Source organism: Ceratotherium simum, chromosome 3, assembly GCF_057802395.1.
Source record: "Ceratotherium simum simum isolate JZ-2026a chromosome 3, ASM5780239v1, whole genome shotgun sequence".
In the NCBI taxonomy this organism is placed as follows: domain Eukaryota; kingdom Metazoa; phylum Chordata; class Mammalia; order Perissodactyla; family Rhinocerotidae; genus Ceratotherium; species Ceratotherium simum.
This window is the reverse complement of record NC_141902.1, coordinates 63,980,694-64,001,281: the sequence shown is the minus strand read 5'-3', so window position 1 is coordinate 64,001,281 and position 20,588 is coordinate 63,980,694. Positions and strand designations below refer to the sequence as shown.

Here is a 20,588-nt window from a genome sequence, read left to right as displayed (position 1 = left end):
CTCTCCGGCTTGGGCCCCCCAAGCAGCGGGCGCGCATTGGAAGGATCGGGGGTCCTCGGGATCATTTCGGGCCAGATCTCTGCGAGAGGAGAGCAGGCGAAGCAGCCCTCCTCCTGCGTGGCCCCGCCTGCGCTGGCGGCCGGGGCGGTGCGGGGCGGAGCGCCGCGACCCCCGTCCCTCCCCGGGCCGAGCCGCGGGCGCGCTCGCGCCGCCCCCGCCCTCTCGTCGCCGTCGCCGCCGCCCGGCTGGTTCGGCCTCGCGGCGCGGGGATCCAGCGGCGCCGCCGTCCCGGCCGGCCGGCGAGCCATGGCCCAGCCTGGCGAGGACGCTCTGCCCGGGCCCGAGACCGCGGTGCAGATCCGCGTCGCCATCCAGGAGGCGGAGGACGTGGAGGAGCTGGAGGACGAGGAGGAGAGGGCAGAGGCGCGGGGCGCGGGGGACCCGGCTCGGTATCTGAGCCCCGGCTGGGGCAGCGCCAGCGAGGAAGAGCTGAGCCGCGGGCACAGGTAGGCGCGGCGGCCCGGGCCGAGGTGGGGGCCGCGACCCCCGAGTCCCGGCCGAAAGGGAGTTCGGGGACGACAACTCCGCGGGCAGGGCGGTTTGAGACGGCCTCGCCGCCGGGGCCGCTGCTCTGGGCCGTCTCACGCGTCAGGACCAGCTTTTGGCGGTTGTTGGTGCCCGGTGCGCAGCTCTGTAACCCGACCCAGGCTCCGCGGGCTGGCGGCGCGGGTCTGAGGGGCCTGGACGTGGGCATGCTCTGGGACCCTGGAGGAAGTCCTTCCTGGGCCATTCTCGCCATCTCCTCCCCAGGAGGAGCCTCTCCTTTCGTGAGCTCACCCATAGACCCTCCAAAAGAGCCCAGCACAGCCGGGTCTTCACCTCCGAGGCTGGCCTAACCCCCTGTGGAGTGGTCCCACCTAGCATTCACTGCCATCATCATCGCCCTGTCTGCTTATCAGTCCAAATGGGTGGGGGCAGGCCAGGCACCTCTGACGCTGCTGGGGGATCCGAGGAGGGGTGATTCATCGTGTAGAGAGCTCTCTCGCCCTGATTTGGGATCAGTGCAGGGTTTGCTGCTTGCACCCTCCTGGTGGGGGATTCCCATTTTCATGCAGCCTTCCCCACCTGACTTGCATGCTTGCATCATCATCTTGCTGCTTTGGCCTTGGGTTCCTGGGTGCCAGGTAGTCTGGACCTGGCGTGGCACAAGAAACCACCTGTCTAGCCTTGCCTCTGGGCCCTGAGTGTTGTCGTCAGCCAGAGACCGTACTCTTGTGTCCACTAACACCCAGGCCTTTCAGGACTGTGGTTTTGCTCCTGCTGTTGAGAGGAGGTTCAGTATGGAGTGTCCATAGAGATGAGAGTCTGGCGATGGCAGAACTTGAAATTCTGGGAAATGTCAACAGGCACTCTTTCAGAGCTCTCTTTCTTCTTGGACTCTGTGCATGTGCTTTTAACTGTCAGGGCTCTGCAGGATTATTCCCTGGCAGGCATATATTTACTTCATTGGGAAAATACTCAACTCAAGGGCATAAGGATACTGGAACCAGAGCCATTCCCCATCACAGGCTTACCCTTACCCAGTGGAAAAGGTCTGGATTTAGGGACCCGGAGATTCAGGGCAGTTCAGTGGAGACAGAGGTATGTGAGGAGGAAAGTCCAGCCCAACGGTTTTGAGCAGGAAAGCTGGGCCACAGCGGAGGATACAGTAGACACAGTAGACATATCAGTACTTGATATACTGTATAGAGTCCTCATTCATTCATTCAGCTCTGTGCTGAGTACTGAGAATATAAAATAATGACTCCATAGTCACTGACACCTCACAGTCTGGAGGAGAAGGCAGCCACCTAGTCAAATAATTTCAGAGGTCATGTAAAATAGCCTAGAGTGGCTTATCCTTCTGACTTTATTTGCCTGAGACTGTGGCAGAGCTGTCCCCTATCCTGGGAGCTAAGTTTTGAGATTATACTGTTGGCGGAGATTAAAGCCCTGCTTGTTTCTTGGCCTGGAAAGATCCCCCATGGAGATCTAGGAGAACCTGAACCTCAGTTCAGGTGGGCTTCTTGCCCTCATCCCGCCCCTCCCTCTAGAGCCGCCCCTCCCTCCAGCTCCGGCAGCTGCAGTCTCGTGAGCATTCAGTTTGGAGCATTTCCTGCTGCCCACTGGTGTAGAGTTGACCCCAGAGAGTCCCTGGGGCTCTTCAGGGTGGTGGAGCTGACAGAGCCCGGCGGGCAGATATCCAGAGCATGAGGAGAAGGCATCCAAGAGCAGGATCCACGCTGTCCCCTGTTTGGGCCAGCCTGGCACAGCAGCAGCCACCGCCCTGTGTGGACACGTCTTGGCTCCCAGAGTCCCAGGAGAAAGCCCCAGTTCTTAAATCCACTCGTGGAGATGTGGCACCCACCCACATCATCCCCTCAGCCCATTGCTTCCTTCCCCGCCTGTCCTAACAGTTCACACTCCCGCTGTGCCACCCCTCTAGGTCCCTGAACACAGCGTGCAGCTTTGTGTCCTCATGCCTTTGCACTCCCACCTCAAGGTCCCTCTGATGAATTGATTTCTAGTCAGCCTGAAAACTTCACCACCTCGTCCCCACTACCCCCAGTCCCTACGCCAAAGCTGGGTTTGTTTCCTCTCCTCTGTGTTGCTGCAGTACTCTGTACATTTTATATCCAGCACTTACCACAGTTGTAATTCTATAGATCTGCCTTCCTCCACGAATTCAGGGACCGTGCTTTCCTGTTCTCATTGTATCCTCAGCACCCAGCATGTCGTGAGTGCTCTGTAAACATGTGTTGAGTGAATGCGTGTCTCTGTCATCTTACTCCATCAAGTTGAAATATTTGTGTTTCTCCTCCATGAGACAGTGCCATCCATGAAGGCAGTGACCTTCCTTACTCCTCTCCATATGTCCAGTACCTAGCCCAACGCCTGGCTTATACCTGGGGGACAAGGAATAAATAGAAATAAAGAAAAATCTTTATAACCTCCAAATATTCGTTAGTCTTCTCCTCACATCTTGCTCACTAAAAAGGTGTCTTTCCTTTTATTCTCTCCTTTTTAACATAATTTCAAATATAAAATGTGAAAGAGAAATACTGTGAGCATACATATCCTCACCATCTAGATTTAACAGTTGTTATATTTCTCCTCCTTTTTTTTTTTTTTTTGGTGAGGAAGATTGGCCCTGAGCTAACATTCGTGCACATCCTCCTCTGATTTTTTGTATGTGGGATGCTGCCACAGTATGGGTAGATGAGCGGTGCATAGGTCTGCGCCCAGGATCCGAACCCGTGAACCCTGGACCACCAAAGCGGAGTGCGCTAACTTAACCACTACACCACTGGGCTGGCCTCATTATATTCCCATTTTTGTTTGATGGCCATACAATATATGTGGTTTTCCTTGAACCACTTGAAAGTATGTTGTACACAGACTGTACCCTAAGTACTTCATTTTGTAGCTCTTAATAAAGACATTCTCCTATAAAACCATACTATTCTTGCAACTAAGAAAATTAACAGTGATTCCTTAATATAATCCCTAAAATAATCTAATAGCCAAGTTCTTATTTGGGTTTCCCCCAGTGCCCCACAGTGTGTTTTACAGCTGTCCTTTGTCTCTTCCAACCAGAATCCAATCCAGCTCGAGGCATTTGCCTATTATGTCTCTTTAGAATCTTTTAATCTAGAACATTGTCACTTTTTTTTTTCAATGCTCTGCTATTTTGGAAATAAAAGGCCAGATGTCTTGTTGAATGTTTCACAGTTTAAATTGGTCTGATTATGTTCTCATCATCTAGTTTAACTTGCTCCTTTGTACCATGTGTCTCCTGTAAACTGGAATTTAGGGCTGAGGGCTTGATAAGATTCAGATTAAACATTTTGTCAAGAACACTTTGTAGGCAATGCCGTGGACTTTTCATTGCGTGACCTCAGGCAGCTTCCCCCATTAGTGCTGCTAAATTTAACCACTGGGCAAAGGTGATCTCTCCATTGTAAAGGTTCATCTTTCCCTTTGCAGTTAACACGTAATATGTGGGCTTCTTGTGAGTATTCTTTCACCAAAGCCCTTCATCTAATGGTTTTAGCAGCATCCATTGATGATCCTTGCCTGAGTCGTTAGTTCATTGGGGATTACAAATTGGTGATTTTCTAATTTTATCATTCTTTGTACATTTATTAGCTGGCATTCTTCTGTAAAAGAGAGCTTTGCCCCATCATCTGGGATTGAACAAGAGTTCCTCCATAAGAGGCAAGCATAAATGTGTTATTGCCACTTTTCAAAGAGAGGAGTTGGTGTAACTGTCACATCAAATAATTTAGGGCCTTCCCTTTCACTCTTTCTGATTCATGGATTTTTGTTTATTCACTTTTTTATAATTACAATTATTAGTTTTGATGCTCAAAATGTCCCTAATTTAGCAAGGGGAGACCCTTCAAGTTGGGTCGGATATCCTTTTGCAACCCACCCTTTGGTCTTTGAGCACTTACATCCTTGCTTTCTGATACTGGATATTCTAGGCTTAATTTGTACTTTTCCTTTTCCAGTCATGGGATCCAGCCGTTACCACAGGAATCTGCTTTTTCAAATACTAGAAGGAAGGCATTTAGAAACCAAGGCCTGGAATTAAGAGTGCTAATTTCTACTGGGGCATCGTTGCTTTTAGGCCCTTTCAATAGAGTTAGGAAATACATTTCTTAAAGATAAATTTGTGTTGATAATCCCAATTCAAACTTAACACTACGGGGTTTTTGCTTTACTTCTCTTATTTGTTATACTGAAAATCTTGATTACTAATAACATCAACATATTTACTTGTCTGCTTTGTCTTACAATGTGTAAAAATTATTTAAAATTATAATACTAAATATTAGTATGAATAATAAAACCAGTGAGCACACCTGCTTTTTCTTTAAAAAACAGAAACATCTAGGTTTCTTTCTCTCCATGATGTTTCAGGGACGTTGTACAGCTATCTTTTCCCTGTTCTGGATGATGATAATGAAAGCTTCCATTTGTTAATGCCAATTATATGCCAGACGTGGAACTAAGCACTTTGTAGACATGGTCTCTGTTCATACCACAAACCATATTTGGACCTGCAGAGACATCCATTAGCTGCAGCCCTTTCCCAGGCCCTAGGAAATATGTCAGAACAGCATAACAGAAGACAGAGTTGGAGAAGAAGGTCATGGGCTGTGTAATAAATCTTTAAGAACCTGTGGGCCACCCAAACATAGCATGTAGGTGGCATCCACATGGACGACATGCCACCGTCCTCTGCTGGTTGCATCTACAATGTAGTTGTTTCAGTGATGCCTTTTCCGAAGTTGGGAACATCCTCGTGTATGTTTTCAACCTGTCTCTATGAAGAACCTTTGTCTTTTAAATCTGCCCTCATGTTTTTATATTGCATTATCAATTTGGTTGCCTTTTTGAACCTTTTCAGATTCATTATCTTTTTCCAGAGGCGAGTCAAAAGAAACTATGCACAGATTATACTGGACCCTAGTGTTTTTCATAAATGATGTTTTCCCTTTGTGTTCAATATCCGCCTTGTTGCTGTCCACCGTTTTCCTGGTCTTGGTGGCCAAGCCAGCTTATTGGACCCTCTGTGAGGATAGATGGTGAATCCAAGAACTCTTCTCTGTGTTGAAAATCATAATGAGGAGCTCATTACTCCACCATTTTAGTTTGGATATTTTCCTCCATAAGGTATCATTTGATTAACTACTCAATTAACATATCCAAATTAGCTTGAGATTTTATGAGAAAAACAGCCTTGGAGATTTTATGCTGCACTTATCTCTCCAGATCATTTACAAATTTGATAAATATTTCAACACTATCTCTGGAGCCCAATCATCTGTTTTGGATTGTATCCTCTTGGTTCTACCCTTTGTTTTCATTTCTAGCAGATTTACAGTTATAACGAAAGAACTCGTCACCATTCCCAATTTACAATGCTTTATTTAAAAGAAAACAATAATGTAAATGTAAAACTGAAGTGTAAAACTTTTTCAAAGTCCTCTTGAAAGGCCACTACAGACATATGCACCAGTACCCATAGTTTCTGTCTCAAAGAGGGGATAGGGTCCAGAAACTTTGTGACACTTACAGGGAACTATAAGTCTGCTTGGAGCAAGGGATCTGAAAGCAAATAGACAGAAATGAGTTTGGAAGCTGGTTACAGCCAGATTCTAAAGGAATCTGAATAAAGAGCTAAGGACTTTGGATTTTATTTAATAATAAATAGAAAAAATTATTATTGTTATTATCATTAAAGTAGAGCAATAACATAGCTGTTCTTCAAAACTTGTAATAAGGCACAGAGTGGAAGAGGCTTCACCCAAAATACATCTGGAGGGGGGTGGGGGGAGGTGGCGGGGGGGGGGGGTGGGTTGTGAAGACCCGCCCTGGAAAGGCTCTGGTTAGGAAGTTTGTGAAGGATGCAAGAGTGAAAAGAAAAGAGAAGCTAATATCTGAGAAGTAATTTAAATTCTTCCTTTAGACAATTGCCCAGCCTCTCTGCCTGCCAATGAAAAGTAGCAGGCACATACCCTATACTCCCAAAGGGAAAAAAAGAAACAAGATTTGTTTCTAAAGGAATTGGATGAACTAACTGGTGATCTAGAGTTGCTATGGTAGAGCTGGTACCTGCAGAGTAAAGCCTTCTCCATATAAGGACCCTATTTAATGACTCCCTGCCTGTTCACCCTAAAGTGAAGCCTGCCAGTTGGCATACCTCACCCATATATATAGAGCCACCTAGGAAGCACACCAATAGGAGTGTACTGCTGCAGAGGGAACGCACACAACCCACCAAGAAAAAGCAACTCAGACGCTCATTCTTCACAATGAATAGCTGTGGAGCATAACTCCTTCCTCTTTAAATATGGACTATTTAGGGAGTGACTTCCTTTCAAAGTGTATAGTACGGAAAGGGGAAAAAGGAGTCATTTTACAGTGGAGATGCCTGACAATCACTGCCTCAGCCAGGTGAGCAGGGTCAGCATCCACAGTGATCAGGTGTGTTGATAGTATGTACCTTTCATACGATGTGATGAGAATGGAAATTTGCGTCTGTGGTCCTCTTCCCAAAAACCCATAACCCCAGCCTAATCATGAGAAAAATATCAGACAAATCTTAAATGAGGGACATTCTACAGTATACCTGACCAGTGCTCCTCAACACTGTCAAGGTCATCAAAAACAAGGAAAGTCTGAGAAACTGTCACAGCCAAGAGGAGCCTGGGGAGACATCATAACTAAATGCAGTGTGGTCTGCTGGATGGAATCCTGAAACAGAAAAAGGACATTAGATAGAAAGTAAGGAAATCTGAAGTATGGACTTGAGCTAATAATAATGTATCAGTATTAGTTCATTAAATGTACCATACTAATGCAAGATATTAATAGAAGAAGCCTGGTGTGGGATATATGGCAACTCTCTGTAATATTTTCACAATTTTTCTGGAAATCTAAAACTATTCTAAAATAAATTTATTAAAAATTTTTTTAAATAAATAAATGAATTATTTACCAGTCACATGAAAAAAATCAATGGCATGGAAGTTAAACAGAAAAACTGACCCCAGAGGCTACAGAAGTGACACTGTTGGAAATAAAAAGACTGTAAAAAATATATACTCCATTTAGTCCCTGAGAGAGAATATAAGGTATTGCATCCACAAAACAAGAACAGGATGCTCTTAAAAAGGAAGACATAAAAGAGTTCTTAGAGAATAAATAAATAATTACTGAAATTAAAAAATTCACAAGGACAGGTTGGAAGATAATGTCAAGGAAATCTCTTACCATGTAAATCAAAGACAAAGGCAAAGAGAGACAGTATGAGAGAAAAGGTCAGAGACGTAGTGAATCAATTCAGGTGGTCAGTCAACTAATAGGACTTTAAGAAAAGAAATGTCCTCTTAGCAAGTGCCTTCGTCCTGCAATGAACAGTGTTTACATAATCATAAAAATAAATACAACTGATTGGCTTTCAACTTTTAGTATCTATCTATAGACAAAACATAGAAGATTAGTTACAGAATAGAATGTAAATATTATAAACTATCACAAAAAGAAAGCTACATCTGATAGAATTCGGAAGGGTGGAAATGGAAAGAAAAGGTAGGATAATAATATGCATATCATACGTAGTGAGGGATTGAGAAATATTATTTAATGTTGATGGAATGAGAAACAACTTTGAGTGTATTATTTAAAAACACAAATAGAGGCTATTAGAAAGACTGAAAATAATATAAAATTTAAAAAATTGGACAAAGATGCTTTGGGAGTTGAGTGACCCCAAATCCTCATCTGATATAATAGGACATGAGTAGAGAATGTCTAAATTGGCAAGTGAGAAATAGAGCTATAAGCATATTTTATAGACCTATAAGACAACTCCCATAAGAACTAAATGGTTGGGTAGAGGTTGCCTCTAGGGAGGAGAGGTGGAGTGGGGAATTGTTGCTTGCTTTTTTTTTTTGTGAGGAGGACTAGCCCTGAGCTAATATCTGATGCCAATCCTCCCCCTTTTTTTTTCTTGAGGAAGATTGGCCCTGAGCTAACATCCGTGCCCACCTTCCTCTATTTTATATGGGACGCTGCCACAGCATGGCTTAACAAGCGGTGCGTGGGTGGGCGACTGGGATCCAACCTGCGGACCCTGGGCCTCAGAAGCAGAGCTCGCGCACTTAACCACTTACACCATCGGGCCGGCCCGGAATTGTTGCTTTCTTCATAAGTTCTCTACTATTTTATTTTAGTTTTTACTATGCATATGTATTACTTTAATTTTTAAGATTCTTTTTGTTTTTTTTTTTTTTGAGGAGATCAGCCCTATGCTAACATCTGCCAATCCTCCTCTTTTTGCTGAGGAAGACTGGCCCTGGGCTAACATCTGTGCCCATCTTCCTCCACTTTATATGGGATGCCGCCACAGCATGGCTTGCCAAGCAGTGCGTCAGTGCGCGCCCGGGATCTGAACTGGTGAACCTCGGGCCGCTGAAGCGGAGTGCCCGCACCTAACTGCTTGCACCACCGGGCCGGCCCCCTTAAGATTCATTTTTGATGAGCTATTAATAGAGTCTGAGGGAGAAGTACTGAGGACAGTTGGAATGGAAAAGAGAACAGATGGGAGATGCTGCAGAATAAAATCAACGCTTGATAACTGACTCCATGTGGGTGCATAAGAGAGGGCTAAAAGATGCATCTTAGGTTTTGAGCCTAAATGCAGAGAACAGTGAGTAGGGAAAGTCGTTGGTGGGGCAGTTTGGGAAGGAAGATACATGGTTTTTACAGGATGGTTGTAATTGACAAAAAGTTGGCGATATTTATATTTAAAGGATGTAAACTTCTTTAATGCTCCTGAAGGATACATGATCTTTTTTGCTCAAAGGCTGTTGCACAAACCAGGAAACAATACAGCATGCTCCCAGCTATAAAACAGACTTTCCTGCCCTTCCAGGATTCCCTTTAGGAGGTGCACAGTTGCTGCTGTCAGCAGCCTTGCAGAGGGAGGGGTCCTCTGGGTGCAAGAAGCGCACCTCTGCACTCACATAGGGGTTTTATATCACCCACTTGTACTGCCTACCTGTTCTGGATCCTGGCTGCCTGCTTGTCTGATACCTGCCTGGTGCAGATAACTGATGCAGAGTCACCCCCCAACACATTATGGATTATTCACTGTGAGACTGTGTGAAAGGGAGATGAGCTTCCCAGATGGAATGTCTGTTGGTAGACACGGGCTTCAGTCCTGCCTAAGGTCAAGTTCTGCAGAAGGTAATAGTTTGATTCAGGACATGGAATTCGAAGCAATTTCAGGCTATCCCAGTGGGAACATCAGGCAGGCAGTTAGGAATTGAGGACTGGAGCCCAGGAGTGAGGGAGGGATGCAGGGGTGGGAGGAGAGGCAGATTTGAATTGGATGAGCTCACCAGGGACTGAAGTGTAGAGGTTGTCAGGGGATAAAGAGTCAAGGATGGATCTTTGGGGGATACCTACATTTAGAAATGGGAGGAGAAAAAGGAAACTGAAAAGGCAGTTAAATCGGGAGAAGAATCAGACAAGAACAAGTCATGTAAGCCCAGGGGAAGAGTATCAAGAAGTCAACAGTGTCCCATCGTGCATCGGGGGCGGGAGGACCAAGATGGAGAAGAGGTACTTGGATATGGCAAACGGATTCTTTGGTGGATGTCCAGACACACAGAACAAGCTTAGGGGGAGGGAGGGCTGTGCACAAGGGCGGTCTGGGCAAGTCTGATTGGATGAACTTCATTTTCTCAAACAGGTCTGAGATAAAGACTTGACTCTGCAGAGACTCAAGTCTTCCCATGGCCGACCTTGGGAGAATGGGAGGCTCTAGAATGAGTGCTAGAGAAACTGAGCAATTACATTACCTTCCTTCCATTATGTTTTATTTGTTTACAAGTTTACTTTTTATAGTAGCATCAACTGCTCTAGTGTGGGAGTAGGACTTACTGGTCTGTGCATCCCTTTGATGGTCTGGTTACCTCTGATATACTAGCCATTCGTAGTAAGTTAGACCATTTTTGCTAATACCCCTGAGTCCACCCAAAACTTCTCTGGTCATTATCACACACCTCATTCCATCTTCTGCTATTTATTGTCATCCTTGTCAGCTGGCCTCAGAATTTCTTATGTGTTTGTAGCTATTTTATCCGGTATATTCAATCTATCGGTTTTAACTACTATTTAGGGTATAAACTTTCTGTACAAAATGAAAATTTGTTCTATCTTGCTTCTCCTTGTTCATTCCATTGATTGTCCCACTGGCATTTTTCCTTTGACATGTTTTGAGGAACTCGTTTCTCATTGTAGTGTTACTGTCCTAAAATTTGACTGTAAGTAATAGAAAACCGAGCTAACAAGTGAATTAAACAAATAGGATTTTATCTTTCTCATGTAAACAGAAATCTGCAGGTAGGTAGTTACAGGAATTGGTTCAGCAGCTCAGTAATGTCAGAGCCAATAATGTCGATAAGTCAGGCCAAGGTGATTTATTGGCCTTTTCCTTATTGTAGTAAAATAGCTGCAACAACTCCAACCATCACATCCACACTCAAAACAGAACTGGAAGGAGCAGGGCCAAAAGATTTTCACTTGTTTGTTATCGGCCATAACACGACAAATGGCTACTGCCTGTAAGAGAGGCTGGGAAAGTGTGCATTTAGGTTTCTTTTATAGCCTCCATAGTAAAGGAAGGCAGATGAGAAAGAGTTTGCTATTAGATGTTGGATGAGTCAGACTAATGTCTGCCATAGCTACCTTCTAGGGATTTCTAAAATAATCAGCTTATCTAATGTTTTAGTTGCATGTAACATGTTATATCTTTTTTTTTTGCTGAGGAAGATTTGCCCTGAGCTAACATCTCTTGCCAATCTGTCTCTTTTTGCTTGGGGAAGATTCGCCCTAAGCTAACGTCTGTGCAAGTCCTCGTCTATTTTGTATGAGTTGCTGCCACAGCATGGCTGACGAGTGGTGTAGGTCTGTGCCCAGGATCCGAACCCATGAACCCAGGCTGCCAAAGCAGAGCGTGCCAAACTTAACTACCAGGCCTCGGGGCTGGCCCCTGACCTGTTATACCTTATGGGCTGCCTTAATATCTTACTTTAGTTTATCATCCCATTTTTAAAAGACTTTTTAAAAAACATACCTCTAAAGTTAGACTCTCAGACCATTTTTTTTTCTTCAGTACACATTAGTCTTGGGACATCAGTAAGATCTTTTAAAAACCATTTCCAGACTCTCTACAGGCAAATAACTAAAACTCCATTTTTTAAATCAACCAATGCCTATATTTTATGCTAATAATAATTTCTGAATTTTAAAAATTGTGAAATAGATTTATTTAGTTTTTTTTCTCCTGCCAAAGTATTTACTCTTTATTCTCATTTTGATTCTTCCACATTGCTTTTTTTTGGTGGGGGAGGGTGGGTAGAGGCTGAAAGCCAGTGAAAATTTTGCTGGAGTTGAAGGACATATATGTATGTACCTTTTCCAGCTTTAAACTGTCAAGTAATACTTTACTTTTACTTTCCAAGCCTCTCCCTTTTTTTAAATTGGTTGATTATTTTATTTAAGAGCTTAATCCCAAACCAAGGAAATGTTAACAGTTTGCTTCTTTATAAAGGAAACATGGCGTGCATATAAACAAAGCATACTTTTTGTGCCAAAAACCTCCTTTTTAAAAATTTTTTTAATTGTAGTAAAATACACATAACATAAAATTTATCATCTTAACCATTATTAGGTATATAGTTCAGTGGCGTTAAGTACATTCATATTGTTATCTAACCAATCACCACCATCCATCTCTAGAACTTCATCTTTCCCGCCTAAAACTCTGTACCCATTAAACAACTCCCCATTCACCCATCCCCCACCCCCTAGTAACCACCATTCTACTTTCTGTCTCTATGAATTTGACTCTTTTAGGTACTTCGTATAAGTGGACTCATACAGTATTTGTCTTTTTGTGTCTGGCTTATTTCACTTAGCATAATGTCTTTAGGCTTCATTCATGTTGTAGCGTGTATCAGAATTTCCTTTTTGAGGCTAAATAATATTCCATTGTGTGTATATACCACATTGTATTTATTCATTCATCAGTCAGTGGACACTTGGGTTACTTCTAACTTTTGGCTGTTGTGAATAATGCTGCTGTGAACTTGTTGAGTCCCTTTGGGAGCCAGGCAAGTTCTCCCAATAGCGTAGAAGCACACTGGATGCTTTCAGTGGGCTAGGTGTGTGCATCCGTCCCAGGAAAAGCTCTCTCTGGTCAGAACATTTCATGGAGGCTCTGGGTCTGATGGTCATGTTATGAGACATTAAGCAGTTATTTTTTTTCTGGAAGTAATTTTTTTTTTTTTTTTTGGTAAGGAAAATCAGCCCTGAGCTAACATCCCTGCCAATCCTCCTCTTTTTTCTTTTTGCTGAGGAAGACTGGCCCTGGGCTAACATCTGTGCCCATCTTCCTCCACTTTATATGGGACACCGCCACAGCATGGCCTGACAAGCGGTGCATCGGTGCGCGCCTGGGATCCGAACCCCGGGCCGCCAGCAGCAGAGTGCACACACTTACCCGCTATGCCAGGGGGCCTGCCCCTGGAAGTAATTTTTAACCAATTCTTTTTATTGAACAATATATATAGTATTTGTATAATTTTATTTGGTAATTAAATATATAAAAGAATTCACCTTTGATAACTTCTAATGGTATCAGCTATGATATGGATAATCACAAATTCCCTAAATATGTATGGTTTTGAAATGTTTATAATCTCTTTATGAAAGACTGGCCTTCCTAAAGAAGCTTTGCCCAGGATTTCTTTGGCTTGTTCTCATATGCTCATATTCTCAGGGAGAGGGAGGAGTCTATTCAGGTGGAGGTGGTGGTGGGCGCAGGTTTTGTCTAGAAGGGCCCCGGTGAGTGGGGTTGTTTGCAGATTCCATGACAGGGTCCCGACAGACGGTGGAGGGTATTATGTGTACCGGCTTTGGAGACAGAAAATTTGAGTTTGAATCCTAGATCTGCCTCTTATGAGTGAGCAAATGAATGTATCTGTCACTTACTGAGCTCTAAGGGTATACCAGGCACTCATCCGGGTATTTCATGTGTTAATTCATTTAATCGTCACAGCAGTCCTATCAGGAGAGTGACTGTTATGACTTCCATTTATGGATAATGGACTGAGGTGTGGCAGTGGAGTTCCTTGCCTAGGTTGACTCAGTTAATAAATGGTGGTGCCAGGATTTGAACCCAGGCAGTGTAAGTCTAGAATTGGGACTCTTAGTTACTCCACTAAAGTGTCTTCAAGAAATCAGGATTTAGGTGTGGAGAGGGAGGGAAGAATAAGAAGTATATGTGAAAAGCATCCTATCAGTGGCAGAGCAGCACATAAATGTTGGTAGAGGGTGTTATTATTTTAATGATCCTCCGTCCTTGTTAAAAGCTTGATCTCTTAGCTGGTTGGAGGCAGAACCCATCCGCCTGTGGTCATGTGATCGCCACCTCTGAGAAGTCCAGTTCAGGTGTGACCCATGCAGTTTCCTAGGGCTGCTGTAACAAAGCACCGCAAACTGAGTGGCTTAGAACAGCAGAGATGTATTGCCTCACAGTTCTGGAGGTGGGAAGTCTGAAATTAAGGTGTCAGCAGGGGCATGCTCCCTCTCAAGGCGCTAGGGAAGGACCTGTCCCAGGCCTCTCCCCTAACTTCTGGAGATTTGCTGGCAGTCTTTGACGTTCCTTGACTTCTGCATCACCCCGATCTCTGCCTTCATCTTCATCTGGTGTTCTCCCTGTGTCCATGTGTCTCTGGTATGACCTCATCTTTAACTAATGACATCTGTAAGACCCCCTTTCCAAATCAGGCCACATTCTGAGGTACAGGAGGTTGGGACTTCAACATACGAAATTTGGGGGGAAACCGTTTGACCCATAACAGCTGGTGTCTCCTTCTGGTCTCAGTGGCGCCACGACTAGTGGGGGTGAGAATGAGCGTGAGGACCTGGAGCAGGAGTGGAAGCCCCCGGACGAGGAGTTGGTCAAGAAACTGGTGGACCAGATCGAGTTCTACTTTTCTGATGAGAACCTGGAGAAGGACGCCTTCCTGCTGAAGCACGTGCGGAGGAACAAGCTGGGATATGTGAGCGTCAAGCTACTCACGTCCTTCAAAAAGGTGAGGCTGCCTTCTCAGAGGTGCCTCGAGGATCTCAAGGGTGCTTTGGGTTGTGGTTCTAAATATTTTTACCCCCTTGAAACCTGATGACTAGTGATTTTTTATTTCCTCTGAGGCTTGAAAAAGAGAAAAATGATTAAGACAAGGGATTTAGGATTGTTATCAAGAATATCCTCCCACAGTATTAAAGGGTCCTGGTGTTGGGACAGATCTCAGTGGGCGGCAGTTGTGAAATGACATTGCCTGTTCTCAGTAAAGTTCAGGCTCTCTTGCCAGGCTAGTGGGTGGCCAGGAAGATTTGTGCCAGGACAAGGGGACTCGGTGGCTTTGAGAGACACCTACCAGGCCTAGAATTATGTGAAATCCAAGCTTTTCATTTGTCAACTTGAATAAATAAGAGGAGGAAGGAGTGCCCAGAGCTCTGGGAGATGAGCCTTCTCCAAGAGTCCAGCAGCCGTTGCTGTGCAAGGCCAACATCTACATGGTGGAGATATGGGACATCCAACGACTGCTGCCTTTTAGGCAGTGGACCGCATGTCCCTGCTATGTATAGATCCAGCAGCTGGGCTGTGAATTCCCTGCTTCTCCAAGAGTTGACGGAGCAGTTGGAGTGAGAACTCTCTGTCTCTCTTGGGGGAAGCGTATTTACTAGAGTGGAAAAGCACCACACAGCCTGTTGCACAACAGGATGTGTAACGAATGGGTCCCAGCCAAGTCGCCTGTGCACTTTGTCAGAGAGCACTGGAGGAGAGTTTTTCTCCCGGAGCTCGTCTCTGCCCCACCTACTGGTGTACTCTGCCCTCTTCTCTTGCTCTCTTTCCTTATTCATTCATCAAAGATATTCATTCTGTATGCTGAGTGCTGCGTTAGGCACAGGATATACAAAATGAATATGGCATTCCCCCTGCTCTTGAAAAGTCCAATAAAGGAGAGAGGTCAGTGAAAGATTACAATATGACCATAGACGGGACTACGAAAGAAAGAGCAAAGGACTGTCAGGAGCTAGTTGATGAGAGCAACTAACCCTGCCTACAGATCTGAGAAGGCTTCCCAGAAGTGGTGACATTGAAATAGGAAGTTGGAGGATGAGTGGGAGTTTTCAAGGTATAGGAGATTGGAGGGGGCATTTCATGTTGTAAAGGAAAAACCTACTCTTCCTCCTGTGTCTCTCCTTTACTCTCACACTACTGCCACACTCACTCACAACACTCTGACATCTGGCGTATGGGGTTTTTCCTCAAAACAAGCAATTCTCTGTGACACCACCTGGGTGTCCTACAGTTTAACTCAATTCTGACACTGTCTGCCTGGAGATAGCGTCAGATCCCACAGGTTAAGGGCTCAATCCCACAAGACTACCCCCAACTTCAGATGTCAGTCACAAGTAGTAGGTCCCCAGGTTACTTACAACTTCTGTCTGAGGAGGTTCCCATGACCTCCTCTCCATTGGATTCAATTATTTGTGAGAGTGGCTCACAGAACTCAGGGAAATATTTACTTACATTTACCAGTTTATTAAAGCATATGATAAAGGATACAGATGAACAGCCAGATGAAGAGATACACAACGTGAGGTCTTGGAGGGTCCTGAGTGCAGGAGCTTCTGTCCCTGTGGAGTTGGGGTGCGTCACCCTGCAGGTACATGGATGTATTCCCCAACCTGTAAACTCTCTGAACCCCATGCTATTGGGATTTTTATGGAGGCTTCCTCATGTAGGCATGATCGATAATTAATTCCATTTCCAGCCTCTCTCCCCTCTCTGGAGGATGAGCGATGGGGCTGAAAATGCCAAGCTTCTAATCATGGCTTGCCCTTTCTGGTGACAAGCCCCCATCCGGGAGCCATCCAGGAGCCCCCCCAGAGTCGCCTCCTTAGAACAAATGGTGCTCCTAGTGCTCTTATCACTTAGGAGTTTACAAAGGTTTCAGGAGCTTCGTGCCAGGAATGGGGGTGAAGACCAAATATAAATATTTCTCATTATAAATCACAATATCACATATATCCAGAGAATAATGAGAAGCCCTCGTGTGAAAAGTGTTTGTGGGGGACCCCAAACTGTAGCAACCAGTGGAATCATCCTGCACATTCCTTTATTCCCCCTCGGGGACCCTAAGACTCAGCCTGATTCTCTTTCCTTTTTAAGCTGCCACGTACGGATCTACTTAGGAGGGTTGTGCTCTGTTGAAAACTGGCTACAGAGTAGACACAGACTCCCCACCTCCAGAGAGAACAAAGGCCCTTTTCATCCTAAAGGGTTTCCTGCTAATCATAATAGGAGACATATATGACAAAGGTAACAAACGGGAATTACAGTTTCTGAAAGTCTTACAGAGTTCTCCTAGTAATTGCACAGAGACTGCAGCTCCCTGGCTTCTCTTCTTAGGTGGTACCTGGACACTCCTTCTCAAGGCTCGCAGACACGGGCCTGAGATGCTCAGACTGTAACCGGGATTTCCCCGTGGATCTTGCTCCTGGCTCTGGAGGGGTGCTGGGTCCTTGCCAGAGCGTGCTTCTCTCTTGATTGAACGTGGTCTTCCACCAGCTTCTCCAGCCTCTGAGGCCACACTGGCCTTCTCCTGAGCACTCCTTGCTCAGGCTTCAGGCTTAGTGAGTAGTTTTTCTCCCTGTCCTGAGTGCTCTCTCCTTGACTGGTTTTGGAGAAGGCTCCCCCATGTGTCAGCCCCAGAGAGCCACTGTGTGGGTTTCCCACAGCCTGGCAGTGGCCTGCAGTCATCATCTTCACCTTTTCTGGATCCTGAATTGACTCCATCCACCTGACATCTGACCCTTTGCCTGGACCCGCTCCTCTCCGCCCTTGGCCTGTGTCACGGTGATCAGCCCATTGATTCTGTGTGTAGGTGACTCCTGGTTCCCGCACCCTAAGCCTGAATCTGGGCCGTTTCACCCAGAGGCCACAGGCTAGAGTGGACAGTGGCCTCTCCCCAGGAGCCTGCCTGTACTGCTAATAGCTCTGCTAGAGATCCCCCCTGCCACCCTATTATTCAGCCCTCCCTTGTTGAGTTCTGGGAGGTTCCTGGTGTGGTCTCAGGGTTCCTCTGCAGAGCAAGCGCATAGGCCTGGCCTCACAGGACTCAGGGTGATCTTGCCATTCATGACTCAGGTTACGTACCCCGCCCACCTCCACCGTTTCTTTGGGGTGACTCATTCTCCCTGACATGCCCTTCACCGGAAGTGGGCCTCTCGAAAATTACTGTTTCACAATATAAATATAGCTTTCACATACTGAAACATGGATACGCACAATTTCCACTAAGGGAGGCGGAGGGAGGGACAGTTTCATCGTCTCCATGAGCCCCAGGTTGGAACTAATTCCAAGTTGAAACAGTCCACATCAGTTTCAGGAGATACTCCAGTGAAATATGAGAAATCTTTTGGGACCTTCTCTGTATCAAGTGCATAAATGCAGAAATCCAACTTCAGAGAAGCATTTGAGTGTTAAAATTTCTGAGTCCTGTCAAAATGATAGCATGTAATATTTGGAATAATAACAGCACATAATATCTATTGAGTACTCACTGTGAACTAGACACTGTGCTAAGTTTTATGTATATAAATGTGTGTCTAGATGTAGATATGTATATATTTATTTCTTCATTTAATCCTCATGACAACTCTACGAGGTAGGCACTATTAACATCTCCATTTTACAGATGAGGAAGTTGAGGCCCTGAGAGGTTAATAGCTCTTCAGGTCTTACTGTCAGTCAGAGGTGGCCTTGGATTTGTGTATCCAACAGCCTTCTTCCAGAGCCTGCAGGTTTAACCTCTGAACTTGCACAGAATAGAATATTTCCGTCACCATGGAAAGTTCTGTTGGACAGCGCTGCTCTACACTGTGCTGCCTTGTTTGAAATTGTAGAAAGCGTGTTTGTTCACTCATTCAGTCTGTAGGTTTTTGAGTGTGTACACACACCAGGTATGATTCTAGATACCAGTGTTACCGGGGTAAGGAAAGCAGGGAGGGAGATTACAGAGGACACAGGCAGACAAGGACAATAGGTACCATTTCAGATTTGCTTTGTGTTCTTCAGGTGAAACACCTTACCCGGGACTGGAGAACCACAGCACACGCCTTGAAGTACTCAGTGACCCTTGAGTTGAATGAGGACCACCGGAAGGTGAGGAGGACCACCCCTGTCCCGCTCTTCCCCAATGAGAACCTCCCCAGCAAGATGCTCCTGGTCTATGACCTCTACCTGTCCCCCAAGTTGTGGGCCCTAGCCACCCCTCAGAAGAATGGAAGGGTGCAGGAGAAGGTGATGGAACACCTGCTCAAGCTCTTTGGGACCTTCGGAGTCATCTCGTCCGTGCGGATCCTCAAACCTGGGAGAGAGCTGCCCCCGGATATCCGGAGGATCAGCAGCCGGTACAGCCAGGTGGGGACCCAAGAATGCGCCATTGTGGAGTTTGAGGAGGTGGAAGCTGCCATCAAAGCCCATGAGTTCATGATCACAGAATCTCAGGGCAGGGAGAACATGAAAGCTGTCTTGATTGGTATGAAGCCACCCAAAAAGAAACCCCCCAAAGACAAGAACCAGGAAGAGGAGCCCACTGCGAGCATCCACCTGAACAAGTCCCTCAACAAGAGGGTGGAGGAGCTTCAGTACGTGGGTGACGAGTCTTCCGCCAACAGCTCCTCCGACCCCGAGAGCAATCCCACATCTCCTATGGCTGGCCGGCGGCACGTGGTCCCCAACAAGCTCAGCCCTTCTGGCCACCAGAATCTCTTTCTGAGCCCCAATGCCTCCCCGTGCTCAAGTCCTTGGAGTAGCCCCTTGGCTCAACGCAAAGGTGTTTCCAGAAAATCCCCACTGGCGGAGGAAGGTAGGCTGAACTCTAGTGCCAGTCCTGATCTCTTCCGCAAGTGCATGGATTATTCCTCTGACAGCAGTGTCACTCCCTCTGGCAGCCCCTGGGTTCGGAGGCGCCGCCAAGCTGAGATGGGGACACAGGAGAAGAGCCCCGGCCCCAGTCCCCTGCTCTCTCGGAAGATGCAGACTGCAGATGGGTTACCTGTGGGGGTGCTGAGGTGGCCCAGAGGCCCTGACAACACCAGAGGATTCCATGGTGGACACGAGAGGAGCAGGGCCTGTGTATAAAGACCTTCTATTTTTATTACCAGCTCCATTGAAAACCACCTTTGTTTTCAAGGTTCTGACAAATACCTGGCATGACATAGAATGAAAATAAGTCCCCTTTGAAAGATTTTGTATACCTGTAGACCTCTTAATTTATATATTTGTAATGTATATAAATTGTCTGGTACACTATGGTTTTAAGACCATCTCCTAGTTCAGAACACCCATTCCTCCCAGCATGACCATTGTTTTGATGATGCCCGATTTGTGTGAATGTCATGACTCTGCAGGGCTGTGGGACAGAGGCTCCCCAGGGACGGCCTGGCAGCAAGTCTCTTCTTCGGGGCAGGGTTCTTGCCTGCAGTGACTGTGGTGTCCTCAGTTGGCCATTCGAGGGCTTCCTGAGAGCCCAGAGGAGTTCTGTTGTGCATCGGCACCTAGTTAAGCCGGTAGCGTGGTGTCTTCTAGGACCAAATGTGTGTTTCCTGTCAAGTGAATACATAATAAAACACCTGCCTGGGAGTGCTGGCTCTGAAGTCATAGACTGTGCCTGACGAAAGTCTATGCCTGTCTGTCAAGGCTGTGGGTAGCGTGTCATGAGGCCCTGAGGAGCTTAACAGAGACACATTTCTTGAATGTGCCCTGGGGCAGCCTGGGGCTCTCCGGGGGGCTCCCGGCACCTGAGAGGTGGGCAGAGTTTGTGCAGGTGTTAGAGCACCACAGCTCTCATGACAATGAATCATACGGAGTGAAGGCAGCTTAGTATAGA

General features: G+C 45.9%; 1 protein-coding gene across 1 annotated transcript; it reads left to right on the top strand.

Moving 5' to 3' along the window:
• The first annotated feature begins 256 nt into the window (after positions 1 to 256).
• On the top strand, positions 257 to 20,341 carry LARP6 (La ribonucleoprotein 6, translational regulator). The gene is made up of 3 exons (XM_004421763.3): positions 257 to 506; positions 14,510 to 14,720; positions 18,773 to 20,341. The coding sequence occupies exons 1-3, from the start codon at positions 307 to 309 to the stop codon at positions 19,838 to 19,840; spliced, it is 1,479 nt and encodes a 492-aa protein (XP_004421820.1). The 5' UTR covers positions 257 to 306; the 3' UTR covers positions 19,841 to 20,341.
• Positions 20,342 to 20,588: the final 247 nt, after the last annotated feature.